The 26,546-nt window shown below is 64.2% G+C and overlaps 1 protein-coding gene across 1 annotated transcript; it reads right to left on the reverse strand.

Annotated features, from left to right (window-relative positions):
• Positions 1–9,449: 9,449 nt before the first annotated feature.
• PRSS22 (serine protease 22) lies at positions 9,450–12,635 on the reverse strand. Its single transcript, XM_051836233.3, has 6 exons — positions 12,419–12,635; positions 11,910–11,936; positions 11,534–11,705; positions 11,137–11,414; positions 10,199–10,356; positions 9,450–9,861 (listed from the first exon to the last, which is right to left on the reverse strand). Exons 1-6 carry the CDS (start codon positions 12,498–12,500, stop codon positions 9,658–9,660), a joined length of 921 nt encoding a protein of 306 aa, XP_051692193.3. The 5' UTR covers positions 12,501–12,635; the 3' UTR covers positions 9,450–9,657.
• Positions 12,636–26,546: the final 13,911 nt, after the last annotated feature.

Below are 26,546 nucleotides of genomic sequence, written 5' to 3' on the forward strand. Positions count from 1 at the left end.
CCAAGGCCAGCTCCTCTCAGCCCATGCACGACTGACCACAGCCCAGCTCCTCTCAACTCATACACGACTGACCACAGCCCAGCTCCTCTCAGCCCATGCACGACTGACCAAGGCCAGCTCCTCTCAGCCCACACACGACTGACCAAGGCCAGCTCCTCTCAGCCCATGCACGACTGACCACAGCCCAGTTCCTCTCAACTCATACACGACTGACCACAGCCCAGCTCCTCTCAGCCCATGCACGACTGACCAAGGCCAGCTCCTCTCAGCCCACACACGACTGACCAAGGCCAGCTCCTCTCAGCCCATGCATGACTGACCACAGCCCAGTTCCTCTCAACTCATACACGACTGACCACAGCCCAGCTCCTCTCAGCCCATGCACGACTGACCAAGGCCAGCTCCTCTCAGCCCACACATGACTGACCAAGGCCAGCTCCTCTCAGCCCATGCACGACTGACCAAGGCCAGCTCCTCTCAGCCCATGCACGTGTGTCCCCTCCAGCAACTTCTGAAGAGAGGAGGCTGGGAGCTAGCACCGTGCAGACCAGACAGCTGTGGCCCCTCGTGAGGAAGGTTCATGCCCGGAGGGCCTCCTTGTTTTCCCCCGTGGGCGTGGACTGTCCACCGGTGCCTCTGGACCTCCAGCTCTGCGCTGCTTGGGGATGCGTGCCCCACTGCGCACTCTGACATCTCAGGAAACGGCACGTGGTCGCCTCGCAGGAAGCACCTGCCTGCGTACAGCAAAGAAATTCTGTCGTCCCCGACTCCACGCACCCTCTCTGCAACTGCCCAGGTTCACGTCCCGGCTCCGACTGCCGCCTCCCCCGTCCACTGCAGGGTTCTGTTTTCAGCATCCGTGACAGGCTGTCATCGCCCCGGGATGTGGGGCCTGGAGGCGGTCCTGAGCCCTAACGGACACGTGTGCTGGAAGTCCTCCACACTCTACAAGAAGGCCCTCGGCCCTCCCGTCAGCTGGCCACATTCAGGACTGTGTCAGCAGTCGCGCTGGACTGCTGCTGGCTGCCCCTGCACTGCCAACCAGCCCACCGCCTCGCTAAGACAGTCCAGCCGAGGCCCAGGTCTCCTGACCGACCCCTCCTCCACCTCACGGGGGGCCCAGGGCCACAGACGCCTGGGGAAAAGGAAGGGGCACCACGGACCACATCCAGGCCTGGCTTGGGCCCTAAGGGGAGCCCTGGAGACTCCTGGGGCGCCAAAGGACACGGCTGAGATCGTGGGACATCGGATCTCATCCGGTGCACGGACAGGACTCTCACTGAGCCATGACCCCCTTCTGCCCTCTCCATCTCTCTCCCTGGGTCACAGCTGCGGTAACTCCAGCCCAGACTCGCCCCTTGACTGCCTCCTTAAAGTCTGGAAGCTTAGACGACACATTCTAAACTAGAAGCGTGTTTTCCTGTGGACTCTGCCTGGCCATGACACGAGCCAGAGAGCGGACAGAGCCAGTGCACAGGTCATCGGCCGTGACGCCGCCTCCAGTCTGACCGCTTCTGTGAAACAGCAGAGCCAGGCCTGCGAGGCGCTCTTTCCAGACTCCACGCTGCTAGGCTCATGCCCTCCCAGGGACGCGAGACACAGGGCAGCGACCGACACGGTGGGGCTCCCGCTGCTGACTGTCCCGCACCCAGGGCTCCCGCACCCGGAGCTCAGGGGTCCCAGCACAGAACCATTCCCGGGGACACTGGGTCCCCCTTCCTCCCTCAAGCCCTAATTCTCTTTCACCTCCTACTGCCCAAGGCTCACGGCCTACAACTGACCTGTCCCCTCCACCAGGGACGGCCTGGCCGGAACCTCGTGCAGCGGGGCCTGCTACCACCTGGGCACGAGTGAGCTCCGTCCTCTGGAGACGCGGGGACCACTGAGCACCTGTCCCTTTCTTTGCCACCGACTGAAATCGATGTCAGCGGTTTCCAGGAGACCCCAAATGTGCCGAGGAGCTTCAGGCTCGCACTCTGGCCTCTGGCACAACCTGTATCGCCCCGTCCACCTGAAGCATCCGGCGAGAAACAGCGGGTCTAGGCTGACCCCAAGCTCGAGCTGACCTACGGTGATTCCAAAGCCCAAAGCCCCTGAAGTCCCCCGACAGACCCTGGTTGGAACCGTGAGAGAGGCCATGAGGACGGAGGGAGCCGACAGTGCGCGGGGCCCCGCGCGGGCTGTAATGACGACAGTCAGAGGTGACAGGAGCACACGAATGTGCCTTCTTCCAGGGATGACGGGCAGAGGCCTGGACGAGTCACTAACACAGACCCACACAGGACGCTCCCACTCCCCGCCCACTTCCTCAGCCAGCCCCAGGTATCGGAGGAAACGCCAGAAGATGGCCGTGGGACCCAAAACCCCCTGAACCAGGTGCCGGGAGTGGCCGTTGGGGATTAACAACACAGACAGAGGCCGGCACTGTGGCGCAGGTTAATCCTCCGCCTGAGGCGCCGGCACCCCACACGGGCGGCGGTTCTAGTCCCGGCTGCTCTGTTTATAAATAAAATCTGTTTATAAATAAATAAATAAACAGCGCAGACGGAGCTGAGGAGGCCACGGAGCACCTGTGCAGGAGCAGCAGGCTCACGCTGCCAGCGGTCGTGCCAGGGCCCCGGGACGCCGTCAGGCCCAAGGGCGGGACGCTGTGACATCAGCACAAGGGACGTCCCCACCTGAAAAGCCCGCCTGGCCCCTGCCCTGATGCAAGCAAGCCGGGCACTGCAGTGCCATGTCCCCAGCGCCGCAGGGAGGGCGGCTCCCGGTCCCCCGCGACCTCACCCAAGCACTGAGGCAGCTCCAGCACCCAGCACCCAGCACAGCCCCGGAGCTGCAGCAGAACACTGTCTACAGGGTGCGGAGTCACCCACTCTCCTCGGAGACTAGACTCGTGTCAGCACAGGGGCTGACGGCAGCTTCCGCTCCCGACAACTCACCCAGCCTGCGGCCTGCCGGGGAGGAGGCGTCCTAGTCACCCTCCAGCTGCCGGTGACGCCGGGGGGTCCATCCCCTTAGTGGGCAGGGATGTGCTGTCCTCCCTGGACACTTCTGGGTTAACCATCCCCAAACCTAAATCCTCTACTAGGGCCCGGCGCTGTGGCATAGCGGGTAATGCTGCCGCCTCCAACACCAGCGTCCCATATGGCCGCCAGTTCAAGTCCCGGCTGTTCCATTTCTGATCCCGCTCCCTGCTAATGCACCTGGGAAAGCAGCAGAGGATGGCCCAAGCCCTTGGGCCCCTGCAGCCATGTGGGAGACCAAGAAGAAGCCCATGGCTCCTGACTTGGGACTGGCCCAGCTCCAGCCGCTGAAGCCACTTGGGTAGTGAACCAGCAGATGGAAGACCTCTCTCCCTCTCCCCTTCCCTCTGCCCCTCTCCCCCCTCTCTCCCCCTCTCTCCCCCTCTCCCCCCTCTCCCTCCCCCTCTCCCCTCTCTCCCTCTCTCTCCCCCTCTCTCTCCCTCCCTCTCCCTCTCCCTCCCTCTCTCTTCCTCCCTCTCCCTCTCCCTCCCTCTCTCCCTCTCCCTCCCTCTGTGTCACTCTGCCTGTCGAGTAACAAGTAAATCTTTAAGACAACAACCACCTCTATTATGATGGTGCTGAGCTCCTGAAACGCAGTAGACCCTCGGACCCGGGGCCAGGCAGAGCCGGGTGGCCACACACTGCCCCCTTCACCATCCTAAAAGACAACGTTTCCACATCAGTGCCAACACCAGAAGCCAGGTAGAGACTCCAGCCTTAACTGGCGGATGCTCAGTCCCAGAGGCCTGGCTCCCCGCCAGCCCCCTGGACGCACCCCCATTTTGCCAGTTTTACCCCAAACGGGGACCCCCGGCGGTTCAGGATCTCAGGCCGCAATGAGGCTGTCGCGTCTCTTCGCCTGTGTCACCCCGGCCGGGTGCCTGGAAGGCGGCACGTGGCCACAGCCCTGGACCTGAGGGACACCTTCCCCGGTGTCCCCAAACCCCGGGGCTAACCGCCCACCCCGGGGAGCTGCACGGCGGCCTCGGGCTTAGCCTCAGAGGCTGCGTTTGCTGGGGTGACAGAGTCGCGGCTGCGGCATGCCCAGCTGACCGACTTCCTACTTCTCCCTTCCCCGCGAAGCTGCCAATGGCAGGAAAGTCCCGGGGCAACACTGTCTCCCTAAGGCAGCAGCAGGCCCTACTCCACGGCTGGGCGGTGCTCCGGAACCCCGCCTGCCGGCCTCTCAGACTCTGGAGCTCAGTGGCACCGACACCGGCTGGCCCTGGGTGGCCGCCGGCAGCACGGCGGGCTGGCGGGGAGGACGCCGATGATGGCGGCAGCGAGGACACCGCAGAAAACCACAGCTCCCAGTGCAGGCCAAAGAGCCCAGCGTGGCTGCGGGCTGCCCCCCTCTGGTCATCATCACTAATGAGGGCAGACTTGGCTCAGGGGTCACAGTCCTCGCGTGGCGCCCAGGGGAGGGGTGGACAAGTCGTGGACCAATGGCCATCATGCGCAGCCCGCAGCCCAGCACGCAGGCTCGGCCACCTGGCTGCGTGGTCAGGGGTCAGGGAGGCCACGGGCCTCCTTCCACCCCTTCCAGGGCAGCTCCGGCGGACTTCCGGTGGGCTTCCGGTGGACTTCCTGTGGGCTTCCTGCAGGCTTCCCGCAGACTTCCGGTGGGCTTCCGGTGGACTTCCGGTGGGCTTCCTGCAGGCTTCCCACAGACTTCCGGTGGGCTTCCGGTGGGCTTCCTGCAGGCTTCCCGCGGACTTCCGGTGCGCCTCCCGGGAGTTCCGGCCGGTCTCCATTCCTGTGGAAGTCCTCTGACCCTGGCACTGACCTCTGCAGCCCCTGAATCCAGTGTGCAGTTTGAATACAACAGTTGCAGAACAAACTTCGCCCTGCCCTAGCTCCTATAACTAGGACAAGAAGCTGCTGGGGCCTGTGGCGCTGGCATCCCATGTGGTTGCCGGTTCGAGTCCCGGCTGCTCCACTTCCAATCCAGCTCCCTTCTAATGCACCTGGGAAAACAGCGGAGGACGGCCCAAGTCCCTGGGCCCCTGCACCCCGGGGGGAGACCCTGAAGAGGCTCCTTCCTGGCTCCTGGCATCAGATAGGCAAAGCTCCAGCCGTTGTGACCATTTGGGGAGTGAACCAGCGGATGGAAGACTTTTCTCTCTGTCTCTCCTTCTCTCTGTAATTCTACTTCTCAAGTAAATAAATAAATAAATAAATATTAAAAAAAAAAAAAAAGGCAGCACAGCCAGCTTCCATCTGAAGTCCCAGGTGCCCCGCAGGGCCACGGTCTCCACATCTGGGCAATGCTGGCCTCTTCCCAGGGTGGCCCAGCCTGTGGGGTCGTAGCTTCTTCCTGTAGTTGCTGGCTCGCTGGCAATGAAAAACCCTCTTTTCCCTTTTTGGGTTACCGTGAACACCTTTAGACCTGGTTAACCATTCTTTGTATGAAACCCCCACTGTTCAGATAAGACAGGGTTTCTGTGAACTGGACCCCAGTGCACCCCCCTGGGCTTGAAGCCCAGCCTGGAGCCGCCCTGGGCTCAGGTATGTCCCCGCTCCTGGAAGGACCTCCCCTGGCTCCACTCGACTGAAGTGCATCACATAAGCACAAGCCCGAGTGCATGAAGACCCTACAGGGAAGAGGTCGTGGCCGTGACCCCTTATGTCGAAGATTATCAACTCTGTGGTGAAAACTCCTTTAAGGAAGAATCCCAGCTCATAAATGAGGGAGAATCAGCTCGTGAGTGCGTGCAGTCGTCACTCTTCATCCGCCGAGGGTGACGAGCCGTCACGCGTGTGTGCCTCCGATGGGAGACTTTTCTGGAAAAATCAACCCTGAATGTCTCTCCAGAAATAACTACTGGTCTATAAGAAACCAAGACAGCGCCTCCTACTGAGAAAGTGCGGGGATCCATCAGTAAATCCAGACGTTGGGAATAAACGACAAATGGCCCCAAAGAAGAGTGGCAAGTGGCTGGGGCACTGGTTAAGGCGCCACTTGAGACATCCACGCTGGCTCCCGGCTCCTCTGCTTCTGATCCGGCTTCCTGCTAACTACACCCTGGGAGGCAGCAGGTGATGGTCCACATGGTTGGGTCCCCGCCAACTCCTGCGGGTGGCCTGGACAGGGTTTTACTCATCTATGTGTGTTAGCAGATGCGGTGCAACAGGTTCTCGCCTTCATGCAAGAAAGAAGGAGAGTAGTGGAAAGCAAGCCGGCAAGGCTTAATGGGTAGGGCATCCGTCAGAACCAACGGGCGCCTCTCCAGACCAGGAAAGCGAGCTCACATTGTTTGATGGAGAGAACGCACCGACTGGCCTGGCGGGCGACTCAGGACAGAACGGAGAGAGCCGAGCCCAGAGAAATGCCCCTGCCCCCGATAGGCTGGTGGGCGTCTCAGGCACCGAGCTCGCAGCTGCATTCACCCTGGGGCTCATAAGGGCATGGGATGCAGGTCTTCCTACCCCCCCCCACCCGGACAAAACCGGCAGAGAGGATTCCCCAGAGAGCCTTCCTGGGGGAAGCTGGGACCAGCCGTGCAGACGTGAGGATGCCGGCTGCCCGCTCCTGCCCACAGCAGCCGTGCGCACACACAGCTTCCTACTCAATACTGCCAGTAGGGGGCGCAAAGTGGGGCGGTGTCGTTGTGGGAGAGACCCCCAGCTGGACTCGGTGTGTCCACGGGAGAGGAAGTGCAGACGGGGAGCTGCGGGGCTTCGAGCCGCCACCGGCCCCACCCAGGCAGCCCCGGGAGGCCAGGCTCCGCACACCCACGCCCCTGCAGCTGAACCACACCTGGCAGCCGGCAGCCGGCGCCACCACACCTTCCTGGAGACCACAGGTGCGCTGCAGCCCCACCCCAACCCCGCCTCCTGGGGACATTCACTCCGGCCCTGCACCACCCCTCGCCCCTTGGAAGGAGCACCCCAACTCTGCCCGTGGGCTGCCGCGCTGAGGAACGCCGTCCCGACCAGAATCTTCTCGCGCAGAACCAGCCAGTGGCGCCCATTCCCCACGCTGTGCAAGAGCCAGGGTTGTCTTTTCTGGGGTGGGGGCGGAGCTCGGGCGGGGCTGGAGGACCAGCCACTTCCGCCCGTACCCCCTGTTTTGGAACCCCCCCAAACGTCGTGGTGCCTGGCGCACGTTGGAACCTGGCGTCTGGAGCCTGCAGCCAGCTCTGTGCTGGAGGGGGAGCGGTGCTGGCAGGTGCAGACCCGTGGCTGCAGTGTGCTGTTGGTGCCGCCGGCTCCCCATCGCTCGCCCTCTGCTACCTGGGGCGAGGACGGTGGAGTGTGTTCCAGCAGAGGGGCTGGAATAGGCCTTGGCTTAGCCTGTCCCCAAGGGGAGTCATGCGCGCGCGCCCGTACGTGTTTGTCCGGTTAGTCCAGGTGCAGCGTGCGGAGGAGTAGGGCGGGCGGGAGGGAAAGTCCCCCCAGGGTTAGTGATGTGAGGAAGGAGTGGGCAGCAGAGGCCAGACCTCGCAGCCTGCAGCGAAGACAGCGGGGAGGACATCGTCACGAAGGCTGCGGGCCCCCACCCTGCCCTGGGAGGCCAGCAGCGCTCTGCTGGGCTGGGAGGGTGCCGCTGAGTCAGAGGTCTGCCCACAGCGCTGGCCGGAGCACGGCTGGCAGGCTCCCCGCCCGGGACCTCCACCTGCTGCCCGAGGGGGGCTCGCTGGGGCCTGAAGAAGCTACATCTGGGCCGAATGCCTGCCAGGCTGCGACCGGGGGCAAAGCTTGGGGCTGGGGTGGCCACGAGGCTCTCTCTGAGTGGGCTGCGCCCTCTCCACAGAGAAAGGCTCCCTCCCTGGGGAGGCGACTCCACTCCGGGCCGCCCGCCCCCGGGGGGGCTGGGGCAGCTGGAAGGCCTGTTGCACTTGGGTGCGGGTGCCAGCGCCGCTCGCCACACCCCAGCCTGTCCTTCAGCCCACCCAGGCTTGGGGTCACCTGGAGGCGGACGTCGCCCAGTCCCAGCCGCCTTTTGCAGGGGTGTGTGTGTGTGTGTGTAGATGAACACGTGTGGTCCCAGCCGCCATGTGTGTGTGTGTAGAGATGAACACGTGTGGTCCCAGCCGCCATTTGTGTGTGTGTGTGTGTGTGTGTAGAGATGAACACGTGTGGTCCCAGCTGCCGTGTGTGTGTGTGTGTGTGTGTGTGAAGAGACAGACACATGTGGTCCCAGCCGCCATTTGTGTGTGTGTGTGTGTGTGTAGAGATGAACACGTGTGGTCCCAGCTGCCGTGTGTGTGTGTGTGTGTGTGTGTGTAGAGATGAACACGTGTGGTCCCAGCCGCCATTTGTGTGTGTGTGTGTGTGTGTGAAGAGACGGACACCTGTGGTCTCAGCCACCGTTGGTTGGGGGGGGGGGGAGTTGAGGAGATGGAGAGACCCCAGGACAGAGGAGGGAGGGGAGAGAGGGAGGGGACAGAGAGGGGCCGGGGGCCGAGGGGAGCGGCGGGGAGACAGGGTGCTGGGTCACGAGGGCGGATCCCCGTGGAGACTGCGCCGGGCAGCTGCGGCAGACACAGCTGAGTCACCGGTCACTCCCAGGCCGCTTCCGGGATGAGCAGGCCGGCTCGGGTTGTTTGTTTATTTTTTAGTAAAAACAACTCGCCACGTTTACCGCGACCTGAGAACAACGCAGAGGTGAGGGAAACGACACGGACTAGTGTTTCGGAGCTGTGTCCCACACGGAGCACACACCGCCCTGCCTCCCTCGGCGGCCCAAGGGGCCACACTCGCCCGTGTGGCAGCACCAGGGCTGTGCTCCTGGCTGCCTTGGGTGAATCTCCCGGGCTCCTGGCACAGCAGCCCGCTGCCTGGTCACCATCGCGGCAGCTGGAAGCTCGGGCCCCCGGGGCGGCTGGGCCAGGGCTGCTGGATGATGGGGCCGGCTGCACATGGGCGCAGCTGGGCCAGGCAGAGCTGAAGGAGACGGCTGGGGATTCGCCTGGATCCCCAAGCCAGCAGGAGGCCGGGCAGACCCCCCTCCCAGCCTGGTACACATCACCTGGGGCGCAGGTGGTAACTGGGGCCTGCGCCCCACTGCTTTGCCTTTTCCTCTGCAGGGAGAAGGGGCGGAGTCAGCAGCGAGTCACCGTGAATCAGGAGTCGGCTCCCCGGGGGACCAGGCTCGGAACCCGACGGTGGCCACCAGCCACGGCCCCTGCACCCCAGCGGTGGGCATGGGGAAGCCGGGACCCGGCCTGGGGGGGAGGCGGCCAGGGGGAATCCACCGGGCAGGGGCTCCAGCAGCACCGTGCGGGGAGCGGGTATGGAACACGGGGCAAGCCCAAGGCCGGAAACCAGGGGTCAGGGGTCAGGAAGAAGAGAGCCCAGGGGCAGCCAGGGGTGAGCCGCAGCCCCCCATTGTGCGGGACACCTGGGTCCCTGGCCAGGCCAACCTCAGAGTCCCCGTTTTTCCCCTAACTGGACCCAAGAGGCATGAGAAAAGACAAGGAGTGGAGAATAAATAATCTATTGCAATAGGAGGAATAAATAAGATATGTGCGCAGGGTTACAAATAACTATAAAAATCATAAACATCTATATACACAAAGGCCCGCCCGGTTCGGGGCGGGGCCTGGAGCCAGGGGCGGGGCCGGCGAAGGCTCCGCCCCGACACGGTTCCGAGCCGGCTCGTGGGCGCCCCCGGAGGCGGACGGAGTGGTTACCGCCGAGCGCGGACTGGCGAGTCCCTGGGCCCGCGGAGCTGCGCCCGCTGCACGAACCTCTGCACCCAGGAGCGGTGGGCAGGGAGGCTGGTGTAGACGCCCGGCCGGTCGCGCTCCGCGCAGCCCTCTCCCCAGCTGATGATGCCGGCGAGCAGCCAGGCGTCGTCCACCTGGCACATCAGGGGGCCCCCGGAGTCACCCTGTGGGGTTGGAGCGGGCGTGATCAGGGACCCAAGGCGGGAAGGCAGTGGGCAGACGGCCCCCTTCCCGGGAGCCCATTTCTCCTTCCTGACTCGAAGCCCCCGGGCACACCGCGAGGCCCGCGCCTCCCAGGCTGGCCTGGCAAGCAGCGAGGAGCGCCGGTGCGGGCGCTCTCTGACAGATGGGTTGGGCTGCAGGGGGAGGGCTTGTCCAAGCGGGGCCAGCGGAGTGGGGTGCTGAGCACCACAGAGATGCCCTGGGAACTCAGACGTGAGGACCCCTCCCGAGGGCACGCAGGCTCAGAGCTTCCGGGGCGTGGGCAGAGGGGGTGCTCACCAGGCAGGCGTCCCTCTCCCCCTCCAGGTAGCCTGCACACAGCATGTCCTCCGTGATGGCGCCCTGCCCGGCTCCCCGCCAGTACAGGCGGCTGCAGACGTCTGAGTCGATGATGGGCACCTTCAGCTTCTGCAGGGTCTGCGGGTGGGGCAGGGGCACTGGGAGCCAGGAGGAGCGGGTCAGGCCGGGGGTCTCCCGTCCTGGGTGCCCCTCAGGGGGCTGCTGCCCTCGGCTCCCCGTAGCAGCACTTCTGCACGGCCAGTGGACAGAGTCCATCTGGGTTCTCCCAAGATGCTTTAAGAAAACCTGAATCCCTGGTCGCCTCAGGACGCGCCAGGTGCAGAGAGGAGGGTGGCCTGCGCCTCTGCGTCCCGAGCAGGCTCTCCGACGCCCACCACGGTGAGGACCCACGCCCAGCCTTTCCTGCCACTGGTGCTACTGTACCCAGCATGGGACAGCGACAGGGCACGCCTCCGTCAGTGTCCGATCCCGGGGAAGGTCTTTGCTGCTTGTCCGCGGCTCAGTCTCTGTCTGTCATCTTTCTCCTGCTGCCCGTCAGCCTCCCGCCTGATTTAAGCTGGCCTGTGCTCCGGATCGTGGTCCCAAGCCTCCAGGCCTGAGACGCTCCTGGGAACTTTGCCTGCAATTGTGGCCTTCTGCCACCAGGGGGTGCCCGTTCCCACTCGGCAATCTTGGGGCTGTTTTCCTATTCACCCTTACCCAGCTTGGCCCCCACAGGTGCCTCCCCCCGCCAGTCCCTGATTCTCCTGCTGTCGCCTCAGAACGACCTGCGGTCAGCCCCCTGGGCACCTGTGACCTCACGCCTGCCACTGCTCTGCTTTGCCTCACTGGGCCTCTGCCTTCTGCTGCCCGGGGAGTCTGAGTCTCAGAGCCCCGCCCCCGGCCCCGCCCCGGCCAGCCCCCCGGGGAAGCCCCACCTCCTTCGTGGATGCTCCCCCAGCCTGCGATCCAGCAGTCGGTGCCGGCGGGGAGGTGCACGGAGGAGTCCGGCAAGCAGATGGGCAGCACTCGCTCGGAGAACTGCACGGGCCGCTCCAGGCGCACCAGCGCGATGTCCGCTCGGGCCCCTTCCTTCCAGGAGTACACGGGGTGGGGCAGCGCCCAGGCCACGCCCACCTTCTGGGACCGCGGGCCGGGGTTCCCCAGCTGCCAGGCCCCCAGCAGCACGGAGAACAGGGACAGCTTGCTCAGATGGCTGCAAGGGAGCGGGCGGTCAGCCAGGAAGGGTCTCTGGCCGGAGGCCTGGGGTGGAGGGGACACAAGACTGGCCAGAGGCCCAGAAGGCCCGGGTCTGGGAGCCATGGCCGCACGTACCCCTTGAAGCAGTGGGCGGCGGTGACCACCCAGCGGCTGCTGAGCAGGGAGCCCGCGCAGTGGTGGGTGCCGTTTCTCTGGATGCTCACGACCCACGGCCACTCCGCGTCCACGCTGTCCTGGCCGCCCACGATCCGGTTCAGCTGCTGGCGCTTGCCACAGGCGGGGGGCTCTGGCGGGGGAGGCACAGCACCCTCCTCCAGCCTCCTGCGCCGCAGCCTGCCCTCCACCCTCCAGCCTGAGCCAGCAGCCCTGTCCACCCCGCTGCCCTCCCCCGCCTTCTTGCCCTCATCCCCCGCCCCACTCGGCCTCCCTCCCTCCCTGACCTGCACCGCTGCTGCCCCCACCCCAGGCAGCCAGGCCAAAGCCCACTCACCAGGGATCCCTGTGGCCTGGAGGGCAGCTGAGGGCAGGAGGAGGGCAGAGGGTCAGGCCAGCGGTGGGGAGGAGCCCCCCGCCCCAGCACCCAGGGGTCCTCCCCAGGGGGCTCACTCCTGGGCCCCCTTCAGTCCCTGGGCACCGCTTCCTGGAGCCCCGGGCAGTCCGCCAGCCTCTGTCCAGCCCGTACCCCACTCTGTCCCTCCTGAGAGGGCAGGGGTGGGAAGTGGGGGTTCTTCCCCTGGATCCTAGCCCCGGGTTGCACCCTCCCTGTGACCTTTGGCCCCAGCACTGGACGTGTGGCCCCAGCTGCCCGTGCTGGGGCAGGGGTCAGGGACAGGCATGAGGACAGCTGGGTGCCGGCACCCAGAGGTGCTGAGGGCTCACCTGCTGTGGAGGACACAGAGACACCGAGAGAGAACGAAAAGGCAAGCAGGCCGCGGGCACAGCCGAGCCCGGACGCCAGGCCGGGCGCGAGGAGGGAGGGCACGGGCTCCCGGGACTCACCAGCGGACATCAGGAGCAGCAGAGACGCGAAGAGCCCGAGACAGCCCCCAGCCAGGGCTCGGAGGCTTCTAGAAACCGCCATGGCCGGCGGGGATGCAGGCCCAGCCGGGACCTGGGGGCTGTGCCGGCTGGGACAGGCCTGGCAGGTGGCAAGGTTGTAGGGTTCCCCACGGTGGCCTCGGGTTTTATCCGGGAGGCGGAATGCCGTCGGACCAGTCCCCCGGGTGGCTCAGTCAGGGCCACCCAGGCCGTGGGTCACGGGAGGGGGCGGGGCCGTGGGGAGGAAATGAGCCGTTATGGGGGCTGAGACCCCGGCCTGGGCTCTGGCGGCGGGGGGGGGGGGGGTGGGCAGAGGACTGGGGCCAGCGTTCTGGCTGCGGCCTTGAGAGGCCTCAAGTCTGGGGTGCAGGGTGGAGGGCGGCGGGCTGGCCCAGGATGGGCTTCCATTAACCCCCGGCCCCAGAAGCCGGCGTCAGGGCCACAGAGGCCTCTGGCCACCTTCCTGCTGTCCCTATAGGCGGGGCTCCGCCTGTGCCCATTGCTCGGACACAAGGCCACGAGGCCACCTCCTCACCTGGGCTCGGGTTGGGAGGTGCCTGCCGGCAGCTGGGGGAGGCTGGGGCTGCGAGTCCCTCGTGGGGAGCCCAGGGGTGGGCACGGTGGGCGCCCTTGCTGGGTGTGGAGCGGGATCCTTGCACACTCAGGGGCCCTGGGGCCCTGTCCTTCCACCTGCAAATGCAAGGTGGCCCTTGCTGCGGCCTCGGGGTGACGACGGCGGCTCTCCCGCTGCTCCCACTCTGCCCGGGCCCCAGCTGGCGGAGCACCCACAGCCCTGCTCCTGGCTACAAGCTATCGGCTCAGGCAGGGGACGCGTCATTGTCCTCATTGCCCAGGAGAGACTGCCCAGGAAAGGAGCCACGGCCACACGCGGACGACGGGAGGGGAGGGCGGCCAGTGAGCCACGCCGCACACCCTGCCGAGGGAGGACAGCGCGGGCCACGGCATCCTCCCCTCGGCCGCTCCGTGCGCTGCCCCTGCGAGCTGTGCAGAGCCTGCCCGGGCCCCCAGTGGCCCAGCTGCTCAGGCCAGGGGGTGGTAGCAGGACCTGCTGGTACACGGGTGCCCGGCTCTAGGTCAGAGTCCACGTACCTGCAGGCGGCCTCTGGGCAGAGACGTGGAGAGAGTCATGTGTGTCCCGGCCTGGGCCTGCACCAAGACCCCCTTCCTCCCCACCCAGGGACGCGGTGTCGCTGCGGAAGGCACCCACGCAGGGCGGCCCTGACAGCAGCCCCCTCCCTTCCTCACTTATTGAGCGCCTGCTGTGTGCCAGGCACCTCCCTGGGGGTGGGAGGCGGGGGACAAGGTGCTGCCTGCGGGAGGGTGGGTATGGAGACAGGAGCTCTCGGGGTCGAGTCTGGGGTTTGCTGAACGAATAACCAAACATGGCAGAGGGCGCCCAAGTCCCCCAGGCTCTCCCCTGGGCTCCGGCCAGTTTCCTGTGTCCCTGCTCTCCCCGCCTTTCCCAGGACCTGGCTCGCTTCCCTGGGATGTCACCCAGGAGGGCGCCCCAGGGAGAAGAGGTGACCCTGTGAAGGCCTGGGGAGGGGCCCAGGGTGTGGAGGGCAGGGGGCGGAGACCCTGGCATGACCGAATGTTTACCGAGGGCCTCCCACACGCCAGACCTGCAGCGGACACCTGTGCAAGACCCGGCAAGCTGCCCACCCCGCCACCCACGGCACCGCGGCCCTGCCGTCCACGTGCACGGAGCCAGAGCCAAGTGACTCAGCAGCAGCGGTGGTGCCAACTCCCACGTGGGCCTGGGAGGGGCCCACACGTTCAGAAGGGGGCGGCCGTTCCCGGGCAACCGTGGGCTTGGCGCTGAGGGCCGGGCCGAGCCCCAGAGGGACCAAAGAAAACAAGACCCTGGCCCTGGGTCAGCGCTGGCCCGGGGTGGACACACCAGGAGCACCGCCTGCCCTGCTGCTGTGCGCCTTGGCTGAGACCCAGGTGACACAAAGCCCCTCGCAGTCTGGCGGGGGATGTGGTCTCTGGGGAAGGCCTCAGCGGGAAGGGCTGGGGAGGGGCTGCAAACAGGCCAGCGGCTCCCAGAGCTGAGGCCTGTGGGACACGGGGACCGCCAGGGGGCCCTCCGGTGCGGAGAGGCCCCCGCAGGTGCAGCAGGCGGGAGAAGTCCTGGAGCCGCGTGGCTGCAGCTGGCAGATGGTAAAGTGACCGGGGCACTGGTGGGACCGGGACTCTCAATTCTAGACCCTGGACACTGCGAAGCAAACTTAACCCGGGGTGGGGAGGGTCTCCCCAGGCAGGGCCAAAGACACCCGATGTGGACATCCCTTGTCCCGGGAACGTCTCAAGTTCCTTGCTCATGGCCTCAGCCAGGTCCGGCCTTGGCTGCTACAGGCATCGGGGAGTGAACCGGCAGGTGGAAGACTGACTCTTTCTCTCTCTCTTCCTGTCACTCTGGCTTTCAAACAAATCTTAAAAAACAACAACAAAAAACGTATCTTTTAATCCACTATTCCACAACCATTTTAACACCCTCACTGACCACTGACCAGCACACTGGAAAATGGTGGTGGGGCCTAGCAGTTCAGACACCCCCACCCTGTATCAAAGCGCCTGGTTTCAGTTCCTGCTCCGCTTCCGATCCAGCTTCTTGCTAACGCACACCCTGGCAGGCAGCAGACAATGGCCCGGAGTGAGTGCTGGGCTCCTGGCTTCTGTCTGGCCCAGCGCTGACTGTTGTGGGCATCTGGACAGTGAACCAGTGATGGAAGCTCCCTCCCTGTCTTTGTCTGCCCCTCTGCCTATCAAATAAACAGTAAAAATGCTGACATCGGGGCTGACGCTGCGGTGCAGTGGGTTAACGCCCTGGCCTGCAGCGCCGGCGTCCCATCTGGGCACTGGATTGAGTCCCAGCTGCTCCACTTCTGATCCAGCTCCCTGCTGACGCTCCTGGGAAAGCAGTGGAGGATGGCCCAAGTGCTTGGGTCCCTGCACCCACGTGGGAGACCCGGAAGAAGCTCCTGGCTCCTGGCTCAGGCCTGGTCCATCCCCGGCTGTTGCGGCCATCTGGGGAGGGAAGCAGGTGATGAAAGATCTGTTTCTCCCTAACTCTTTCAAATAAAGTACATCTTAAAAGTTTTAATTTTTAAAAAATGGTTAAAACGATAAACATTGTCACATACGTTTTACAACCAAAAAGGAAAAAAATCTGGATTCCCGTGTTTTTATGAAACACCAGCATCTCCCCGCCCCCCCATGTCACTGGTCACTGCCCTGGGCCCACGCCAGAGACCCGGGGCCTGAGTGGGTGGCCCTGCTCTCCGAGGGCGGGGCTGGGGCACAGTAGCAACCCCTCCTCCACCCTGGGCCTCCAGTCACCGGTCCTGGTGGCGTGGGAGGCGGCTGGGGAGCAGGGAGCCACCGGCCGGGCCGTATTTATCTGCAGGCACCGAGGAACCTGGCCGGGTTGTCCTGGGGACACAAGAGCACCTGCCTGGCCCCCCAGGGTCACCCCTCCTCTCCCAGCTGCCCCAGCGGGAACCCGCCTGACCTCCACCCGCCAGGGGCCCTGGGAGGCTGTCTCCATTGCACCCCTCTCAGTGCTGCCCAAAGCTACGCCCGCTGTTTCCAGAGAAGCCTTGCTTTCTAGAGCTTAGGGAGGCCAGCAGAGACCTCACTGCTGGCCCACCCCAGCCCTCTCCTCGCTTCTTAGCTAGGAGCAGCCCTCCCCAGGCCAGTCTGGACCCATCCCCACCCCAGCACCGGAATCCTGAGGAATTGTTTTCACCACCTTAATAAAAATTTATAATTTTATTTCTGAGAAAGAGGAGGGAGGAGGGGGAGAGAAAATGAATGTATCTCCCATCCAGTGGTTCACTCCCCAAATGCCCACAACAGCTGGGGCTGGGCCAGACCAAAGCCAGGAGCCTGGAATGCCTCCCGGGTGTCCCACGTGTGCGCCAGGGGCCCAAGTGCTCCAGCCATCACCGCCGCCCCCCAGGGTGTTCACTGAGACTTGAACCAGGCACTCTCGAGTGGGGTGCCAGCTTCCTGGTGGGCGGCTTCACTGCTGCCCCGGGGCCCCAGGTTTCCTCTTACAACAACCTCGCCCTCAAAGGAAGGTTGAGGCCAATGCCGCGGCTCACTAGGCTAATCCTCCACCGGCGGCGCCAGCACCCCAGGTTCTGTCCGGCTGATCCTCTTCCAGTCCAGCTCTCTGCTGTGGCCCGGGAGTGCAGTGGAGGATGGTCCAAGTGCTTGGGCCCTGCACCCCATGGGAGACCAGGAGAAGTACCTGGCTCCCAGCTTCGGATCGGCGCAATGCACCGGCCATGGTGGCCATTTGGGGGGTGAACCAACGGAAGGAGGACCTTTCTGTCTCTAACTCTGCCTGTCAAAAAAAAAAAAAGAAAGAAAAGAAGAGAAAAGAAAAGAAAAGAAAAGGTTGAGCCGGGACCGGCCCAGTCCTCCTTGCTCCTCCTAGGGCCCGCCCCCACCCTGGCTCCTTTTCTAACCTGCACCTGCCGGATTCAGCCCGGCCAGTGCTGCTGTCCAGGACCCAGGTACAAAGGACAGGGCCGCAGGGATCTTGCCCACCGAGACCCTCGGGCACTTCTTCCTGCCCCGAGGCCCTGGCCCTTCTGAGTGTCTTCCCTGCAGCGGCTTCCTGGGGACTTCCTGCCTCCCTGCCTCCCAGCTGCTCCGGGTTCCTCTGCAGCCTCTCCCTCCCCGGAAGCAACGCTGGGGCTGGGTCCCCGGAGTCCCACTCTCCCCGGGGACTGCTGCTCTCCTGGGAAAACGCCCTCTCGGCCCTGGATTGGGAGTCTGGAGGGAAGCAGGCAACCCCACAGCAACATCCCTGGGCTGGCCATGGGGGCAGGACCTCCGCTGGCTGCCCGGGGCTTCCTCCGGTTGGTGGACAGACTGTTCTACCGCCTGCTGGGGCCCGGCCACCTCCGACGAGGGGAGGGAGCCGCAGCCCCCTGTGAAATAGCGTAGCAAAGGCTACAGGGCAGCATCCCGGAGCCCCCAGGCACACCCCAGCCCAGAGCAGGGCTGCGACACCTGCTTCCCTGGCCACCCGGAAGCAGGGCGGGGCCTCTGGTGGGAAGGGCAGGACGGAGCCAGAGCCGCCTGCTGGGAAGAGTGGGGCTGGGGAGGCGGCCAGCGGGAAGAGGCGGCAGGGTGAGCCGGCTCCCTGGACGCCACCGCCAGCCCGGGCAGCTCCTCCTGCCCTCGGTGACTCAGCCGTGACTCAGACCAGGGGGCAGGACCTGGGAGCCCTCACGTCAGAGGTCACAGCCCGGCTGTCCACCTGCCCCTGGGGTCTGAGGGGCACCGGGCGGAAGTAGCTGCCTCGGGGGGCTGCGGAGGCAGGGGCCACAGTTGGGCTCCGGAGGTGGGCGCTGTCCGGAGCCCGAATCGGCCGTCGTGGGCATCTGCGCTCCGTGGCCCAGCCCCCGGTGCCCGGGGCAGCTGCGTCAGGTCTGCTGGGAGAGGCAGCCGCGAGACCAGCTCTGGCCTCCCCCGCAGGGCGGCCACGTCCCCCACGTCCCTCCTCCTTGCTGCGGGGAAGTCCGAGCGGCCGGGTTTCTCCAGCCCGGGGCGGAGAGGCGGAGTCCTGTGGGGAGGGCCTGCTGGGGCCCCGGCGGTCGCCCCTGCGTGCCCCGCTCCCGCGGCTCTTCCAGCCACGACCTGGGAGCTGGGGCGATCTGCATTTCCCGCTAGGGCTCCTAGGGGATCCCCCTGATCCGGACACCCCTGGGGCTTCCCCACCTCGGAAAACAGCACAAGCCCAGGAGCGGCGCTGGCTCCTCCGTCCACTCCCACCCACATCCCTCTCGGAGCAGACGCCGGCCCCGCCACCGGCTTCCTGCACAAACCCTGACGGCCATCAGCCCCGCACCTCCCCAGGGGCCGGGCTCCGGAGATCCTCCCCGCCGCCTCCCGCGCGCCGGCCCTCGGGCTGAGCGACCACCAGACCACCGGCCCTCGGCTGCGCGGTTCCGCGTCCCCGCAGAGCGCTGTCCTGTCCCACCGCATCCTCCCGCGGGGTCCTGGAGCCCGCACGCGTGCAGGACCGGACCGTTCGCTTGCTGGGAACGGGGAAACTGTGTCGGAGCCACCTCAGGATGCCATTTCTCCCGCTCAGGTTTTTATTCCAATGTCTGACGGCTCAGAACTGGCTGAGCAGTCTCCACTTCGGAGATACAGCAATTGTGGGGTTTCTGGGTTTGTTTTTTTAATAGAAACATTTTACTGTGTTTCTTAATTTTAATTATATATTTATTTGAAGGTAGATGGGAGTGGGGAAGGGGAGAGGGTGAGGGAGAGGGGGCGGGAGAGAGGGAGAGGTCTTCCGCACACTGGCTCATTCTGAAAACGCCAACAGCCGGGGCTGTGCCAGGCCAAAGCCGGGAGCTCCGTCCAGGTTTCCTATGGGAGTGGCAGGGCCCCAGGTCCCGAGCATCACCACGGCCTCCCAGGGCAACACGTGCGTATGAAGGCGGCATGTGGGAGCCCCTGAGGCTCCCCTGCCAGGCCCACGGCCTGCTGGGGGAGCCCTTCCTGGGGAGAGGGTGCCTGGCCAGCAGACCTGACTCCTGGGGCTCTCTGCGCCTTTGTCTTTGGGATGTTTTCAAAGTCCCCCCCGCCATCTTGTCGTAGCACTGATTTCAAGGGCCAACGTGGTGCAGCAGGTAAAGCCACCGCCTCTGACACCCGCATCCCCTACGGGCGCCAGTTCAAGTCCCGGCTGCTCCACGTCCACTCCAGCTCCCTGCTAACACACCTGGGACGGCAGTGGGAAATGGCCCACATCTGTGCACCCCTGTACTCACACAGGAGAACCAGAAGCTCCTGGCTCCAGACTGGCCCAGCCCTGGCCATTGCAGCCACTGTGGGAGTGACCAAGTAGGTGGAAGATCTCACCGGGGCCAGCGCTGTGGCGTAGCAGGTAAAGCCACCGCAGGCTGTGCTGGCATCCCATGTGGGCACCAGTTGGAGTCCCGGCTGCTCTACTTCTGGTCCAGCTCTCTGCTGTGGCCTGGGAGAGCAGAAGATGCCCAAGTACTTGAGCCCTTGCACCCACGAGAAAGACCTGGCTCCCGGCTTCAGATCAGCACAGCTCCGGCCACTGCGGCCAATTGGGGAGTGAACCAGTGGATGCAAGACCTCTCTCTGCCTCTCCTCTCTCTGTGACTCTGACTTTCAAATAAATACATAAATCTTTTTTTTTTAAAAAGATTTATTCATTTGAAAGTCAAAGTTACACAGAGAGGAGAAGCAGAGAGAGAAAGTCTTCCATCCGTTGGTTCACTCCCCACATAGCGGCAATGGCTGGAGCTGTGATCTGAAGCCAGGAGCCAGGAGCTTCTTCCGGGTCTCCCACTTGGGTGCAGGGGCCCAAGCACTTGGGCCATCTTCCACTGCTTTCCCAGGCCACAGCAGAGAGCTGGATCGGAAGTGGAGCAGCCAGGTCTCGAACTGGCACCCATATGGGATGCCAGCGCTTCTGGCCAGGGTGTTAACCTGCTGCACCACAGCGCCGGCCCCAAATAAATACATAAATCTTTAAAAAAGAGAGAGACAAATGTCATGTATTTGAAAACACAAAACTGGGGCTAATGAGGAAGGTCAGGGCAGAAGCGGTCTGGACAGCCCCTGGCTGGCGCTTGTGAACCTCGCCCTCCTCTCTGCTGCTTTCCCAGCCTGCGGGGGTGGCCCCCGCAGGTGTCCCTCGTGTGGTCTGCGGTTCTAACGGCCCCTCCATTCACCCCTCACCCTTCCCAAGACATCATCCTGCCGCGGGACAGGACGGTGCAGCTGGCCCCGCCTCACAAACCGCCAGTACTTTCTAAGGACTCGCTTGTTTCAAAGGCAGTTACAGAGAGAGGGAGAGAGATCTTGAGACACACAGACAGACACACACACACACACACGCACACACACCCCACAAGAGGCTGCACTGGCCAGGCCTAAGCCAGGAGCTCCATCCAGGCCTCCAACGTGGGTGCAGGGCTCCGGCACCTGGGGCGCCCTCTGCTGCCTCCCCCGGCGCATTAGCAGGAGCTGGACCGGAAGTGGAGCAGCCGGGACTCGAACGCTCGTAGGGGATGAGCCCACTGCGCCGGGGCAGCCCCACGCGGCCGTTCTAAGGCCCTGATGAGCCTGACGCAGCTTCGGCGCTCCAGTGCCCAGCACCGACGTCCACACGCGGCCGCGCGGCGGAGCTGCGGCTTTACGCTGAGCTGAGCTTCATGCACACAGCTCGACACGGAGACAGAGCGAAATGGGCCAGGCCGGAACCAGAGGCCGGCACTCCGTCCCCCACTGCGGGGCAGGGGCCCAAGCACGTGGGCCTTCGCTGCTGCACCAGCACTGGGGCAGCCGGGGCTCGAACCAGCGCCACTGCACGGGGCGGAGGCCTGACCGCAGCAGCTGTAACCCGCTGCCCCTCAGCACAACGCCGGCCTCTGCTCACAGCTTCTTCCAAAACCACCACGGCCCCGCCCAGCCACGCTCCGCACCCAAGGACGCCCCTCCAACGGGACCCCCAAGCCGCAGGGCTTCCGCTCTGCCCCCCGCCCCGGCTGAGGCCCCCACAGGACGGGGCCTCACGACCCGCCAGCTTCGCCTCGGCCAGGCCGACGCGGCTGCGGCCGACCGGGCGCCTGCCCCGGGGCCGACCGCGCAGGAAGCCCGGCCTGGCTCCCTGCCTGCACCGCCCCAGGCGCCGGGGCCTCCGGCTGACTCGGGGGGAAGTCTCCGTCCTGGTCCCGCTGGGCTCCGTGCGAGGGGAAACAACCCGACCGCCCGCTGACCAACCCGTGCCCGCTCCGGCTCGGGATACCCGGAAGTCTCGTGGCTGCGCGGGGGACGCCGGGAAGTCGACTGGGCCGCTTCCGGCCCGCAGAGGCTGCCGGGCAGGAGGTCGCGCTGTCTCTGGTGTGCGCCTGCGCGGTCTGCGGGCCCTGCGGTCCGGGTTTGGGTTTTCCAGATCAGAGCTGGACCCTGGTGGAGCGGGGCTTCTCTGCGCCCCCAGACCCCTTCCGCCGCCCCTCTGCCGAGCAACACCCGGGAGAGGAGGAAGCGTGGCCCCGTTGTCCTTGGCGCCGAGAGGCCGGGCGGCTGCGCCCGGGGTCTCCCCTCGGGTCCCCGCCGAGTATTGGCTTGGGTCTGCCGCCCCCTCGCGGCCGTGCGAGGGATGGCGCGTGCAGTGTGCGCGCTCGGACGCAGGGGTGCGGTGGAGCCGCTAAGCTGACACTAGGTTTTCAGGAATTTTTCCCGAGAGGAATATCACAGGCAGCATCGGACACGACTCAGTAAACGGACAAGAACATTAAAAGCAACAGTAGAAGATGCAGCACACTCATCCCTTCCTGTGGGCTGGGAGTTGTAACGTGCACTGTGTCCGTTATTACACGGCTGCATCGATCCAGCCCCGCTCCGTGGCGTCACGTTGGCCTGCAGTCGGCCGTGGCGGGAACATTACCCCACCGGCCCTGGCAAAGGCAAGAACCAGGGCTGTGCCTCCCCGCACACCCCGGAGTCACGGCAGCCACAGAGGGAGAGAGCGGGCCCCGGGGAGCCCGGGGAGCACCTGTCTCCCTGTTTGTCCAGGGCCAGCACAGGAGGGACGCGGCAAATTAGGGGCTAAACTGGGCTCTCAGGTTCAAGTCATGTTGCCCAACTTACCGGAAAAATCATCGGGCCCTTGTCACTCGCCACCGGACAGCCGATTCACCAGTCGGTAAGAGGCAAGGGTTCGTTTCAAGAAGCTGCCGGCGGCAGTCGTGGGGGAGAGAGTGACCTCTGGATCTGAAATAAGCTCGTTGCCTCCCAGGAAGCCAGCAAGAGAGGCTTTTAGAGGGACGGAGTGGCTGCAGGTGGAGGCTGCGTCTCCGCCCCTCAGCTGGGTGTGAGGTCGGCCTCTCCAAGCCCCCTCCTTCCACGGGCTCCGGGAACCACCGTGCAGACAGCACTCACCCGGCCCCTGTCGGCCAAGTACGGACAGGAAAGGAAAGGGCCTGCCCGGTGCTCACGCAGCTGCCCCGGCGGTGCCCCTGGCCTGCGCTGTTTCTCGCTCTCGCTCCTGTGGGCGGAGGGTGAGGGTGAGGGGGTCCAGCTCATCTGTGGTTGAGAGGCAGGCGTCTGTGTGGGGGACAGGATGCGGGCGGGGACAGACAGACACCGGGGGACCAGGAGCTGGTGCAGCACCTACCCACGTGGGTGCTGGTTAGGGAAGGGCGGGGCTGACAGGCCCCAGGGCGCTCAGGCTTCTGGGGCAGGAGACGGTCAACAGGGAGCCTGGACTGAGATGGACACGTTGGGAAGGAGGCAGCTGCGGGTGTGGGTGACTCATCCTGCCAGGCAGCAGCAAGGAAGCCGGATCCCAGCCCCGCGAGCTCAGCGGGGACCCCCGGGAGGGCGGGGTCTGGGAAAGGCCACTGGGGGGCTGGGGGTGCTGGGACTCTCACCACCGGGACAGCCGGGGTGCTCAGCTGTGCGCCCCCGAGAGCCTGGGCCACGGGGACTTGGCCAGTGTCCACTCCCCTGCCGGCTTGAGCTCCATGTCTCTAGCGACGCCGAGTCCCAACTGTCCCCCCTGTCAGCCATGCGGTCAGGAAGGATGCCGCGTCCCCCGGCGGCTGAGGTCTCCCCATCCTGTCCCCAGGCCTCGCTGACCTGCGTGCCCCGCTCAGACTCACCTCCCCTGCCCCTCCCTCCCTCCCTCCCTCCCTGTCTCTCTCTCTCTCTCTCTCACACACACACATACACATACATGCACACACACAAACACACATACACATACACACATACATACACATACACATACGCATACACATACACACGCACATACACGCAATACACACATACACACATGCACATAAACACACATACACATGCACACACACAAACACATGCACACACACAAACACACATGCACATACACACATATACACATGCACACACACATACACATGCACACACACACATATATACACATAAACACACATACACATACACACATGCACATACACACACATACACACATATACATACTCACATACACATGCACACACATACACACATACACACATACACACACATATATACACATACACACACATACACATACACACATGCACATACATACACATGTATACATACACATACACACACATACACACATACACATATGCACACACATGCACACACATACACACACATGTGAGGATTTCCACTTTGGAAAGCTTTAGTATTTATTTATTTGAAAGGCAGGGTGACCGGGAGGGAGATATAAAGACAGACATAGACAGACATGGACGTAGACATTATAGACATATAGACATAGACAGACATGAGACATAGACAGAGACAGACATAGACAAAGAGATATTTTGGGGCCGGCACTGTGGCTCAGCGGGTAAAGCCGCTGCCTGCAGTACTGGCATCCCATATGGGCGCCAGCTCTAGTCCCAGCTGCTCCACTTCTGATCCAGCTCTCTGCTGTGGCCTGGGAAGGCACAGAGAACTCCTGGCTTCAGATCAGCTCCGGCCATTGCAGCCATCTGGGGAGTGAGCCAGCAGATGGAAGACCTCTCTCTCTGTCTCTGCCTTTCAAATAAATAAATAAATAAATACTCCTTTTAAGAGAGAGAGAGAGAGATGTTTCAACCACTGGTTCACTCCCCAGATGGCCACAACAACAGCCCAGAGCTGGGCCAGGCTGAAGCAGGCGCCTGGGACTTCCTCCGGGTCTCCCACGAGGGTGCAGGGGCCCACGCACTTGGGCCGTCTTCCACTGCCTTCCCGGGCGCGTTAGCAGGAAGCTGGACTGGAAGTAGAGCCGCTGGGACTTGAACCAGCGCTCTGGCATGGATGCTTGTGTTTAAGGGGTGGCTTAGCCTGCTGAGCCACAAGGCCTGCTCCAACTTTCCACAGACAGGAAGCAGCTGAGAAAGCTACCGGCAAAGGATGGGTGACTCAGCAGAGCCGAGAGCCCGGGGAGTGGGGCTGGGCGCAGGGAGGCTGAGCTCCGCTCACCGCACGGCAGGAATCGGCAGCATCTGGAGCCGCGACTGCGCGTGGGGCTGTGGCTGCTGTGGCTCCCACCGCTGTGCCACGGGCACCACGTCCACCACATGATCCTGGCGCCACAGGACGGAGCCCTCGGGGGTCCTGGCCAGGCCTCGTGGGGCACTGCGGCTGGTTCCTGAGGCTGCCCCGGCGGGGCCCCTCACCCCTCTTGCTTTCTCCTTCGCTGCCCCCTTTCCCCACAGCCGGGCCAGCTGCCCCCAAGTCCCCACCGCTGCCCTGGGAACGCCTTTGCTTTCTCCCATTTGAGTCCTCGGTCGGTCCTGGGTCCGCTCCCTCGCTCTCCGCTTGTGGCTTGTCCTGGTGGACGCCCCTAAGGGGACGCCTCAGGTTAGGAGGAGGCCGGGAGGTTGGGGTCTGGGCGTCCCTCCCTCCCAGGACCGTCAGTCCCTGGCATCCCTCAGTGCGGGGTGCAGGGGCGGCGCAGGCGTCTGGCGAGACCTATCTACCGGGACTGCGGTGGCGACTGCTCCTCGCGGCCAGGGCCCCTCCCCCCGTTGTTACCAAACAGTCCTGTGGCCCCGTGGGAGGCCACGTGACCAGCCCGAGCGAATCAGGGCAGGGAGGAGCCCCGGTCCTCCTAGTGGGAACTCCTCCAGGAAGAGCAGCCGGCGCCCGCGTGCCTGGCACACGGAGTCACCACCACCAAGGCAGGCTGCAGCCTGCCACCTGCCCTTGAAGGAAACGCACAGGTTTGTGGCCCAGCCGCTCCTGGGCTGTTTGGAGACGAGCGTTTCCAAGGTGGTTACGGTTCCACTGTCGAAGCACTTCTCCTGGCCGATCCCCGGGCAGGGTGGCGCGCAGGGGCGCAGAGTCCGTCTTGTACTCTGCAGGACCGGGTTGAGATGCTGGGGACACAGGAATGGGCACAAAACACACACCTCTGCAGACTTGGAGCTGGCATCGCCGTGAGCCGGGCCAGACGGGCAGCCCCTGGCGGGGAGGTGAGGAAGCCCCAGGGACCTGCCAGCAGAGGGGACGGTGTAGCCGCTGGTGGCGGCCCCGGCGCCGGTGACAAAGTCTGTCCGTACCGGCCGAGGCCAAACGGCCATGGCCGACCTCCTCAGGAAGTAAAAACGTCTTCCACAGATGAGCTGTCTTTCCTCTGCCCTGCTAATTAAAAAAAAATAATAATAATTTATTTGAGGGGCCAGCGCTGTGGTGTGATGTGTTAAAGCCCTGCCTGAAGCGCCAGCATCCCATATGGGTGCTGGTTCTAGTCCCACCTGCTCCTCTTCTCATCCAGCTCTCTGCTGTGGCCTGGGAAAGCATTAGAAAGTGGCCCAAGCCCTCGGGCCCCTGCACCCACATGGGAGACCCAGAAGAAGCTCCTGGCTCCTGGCTTCGGATCAGCGCAGCTCCGGCCGTTGTGGCCATCTGGGGAGTGAACCAGCGGATGGAAGACCTCTCTCTCTGTAACTCTGTCTTTCAAATAAATAAAATAATTTTTTTAAATAATTTATTTGGAAGGCAGAGTTACAGGGAGAGGGGAGACAGACACAGAGAGATCTTCCACCCACTGGTTCACTCCCCTGATGGCCGCAACAGTAGGGTCTGGGCCAGGCCAAAGCCATCTGGGCCTCCCACGTGGGTGAGGGGCCAGGCACTGGGCCGTCCTCCGCTGCCCTCCCAGGCCACAGCAGGGAGCTGCGTCAGTGGAGTGGCTGGGGCTGGGACCACGAGTGGGTGGGGGCGTCACAGGCAGCAGCTTCGCCCCCTGTGCCCCCACACAGGCCCCTCCCGCGTAATTGATTTTTACAAACAGAGCCGGGTCACTAACACTTTGCGCCAAAATGCTTTTCCATATTTAGGACTGGAGAGGCTTCCCGTGGGGGTTCCCGGAGTTGAGGCCACAGACTGGCGGACTGCACGAGGGGCCGGTGCTGGGCCCACCGGGGGCTGCCCCCTGGGCCCAGCCGCTAGCCTCCCCCAACCTGTTCCCTCCCGGGCCACTGGTCTGTGAACTTCTCCGCCCCATCTGCAGGGCCGGGCTGTCTTCCTGATC

This window comes from Oryctolagus cuniculus, chromosome 19 (assembly GCF_051225735.1).
Source record: "Oryctolagus cuniculus isolate XC-2025 breed Fujian yellow rabbit chromosome 19, ASM5122573v1, whole genome shotgun sequence".
Taxonomy (NCBI): domain Eukaryota; kingdom Metazoa; phylum Chordata; class Mammalia; order Lagomorpha; family Leporidae; genus Oryctolagus; species Oryctolagus cuniculus.

Coding starts and splice junctions, on each gene's coding strand:
- PRSS22 (XM_051836233.3), bottom strand. CDS start 12,500: ATGGCGGTTTCTAGAAGCCTCCGAGCCCTGGCTGGGGGCTGTCTCGGG. Junction 11,706..11,909: donor CCAGGCCACAGGGATCCCTG/GTGAGTGGGCTT, acceptor CTCCCCCGCCAG/AGCCCCCCGCCTGTGGCAAG. Junction 10,357..11,136: donor GGGGAGCATCCACGAAGGAG/GTGGGGCTTCCC, acceptor CCTGGCTCCCAG/TGCCCCTGCCCCACCCGCAG.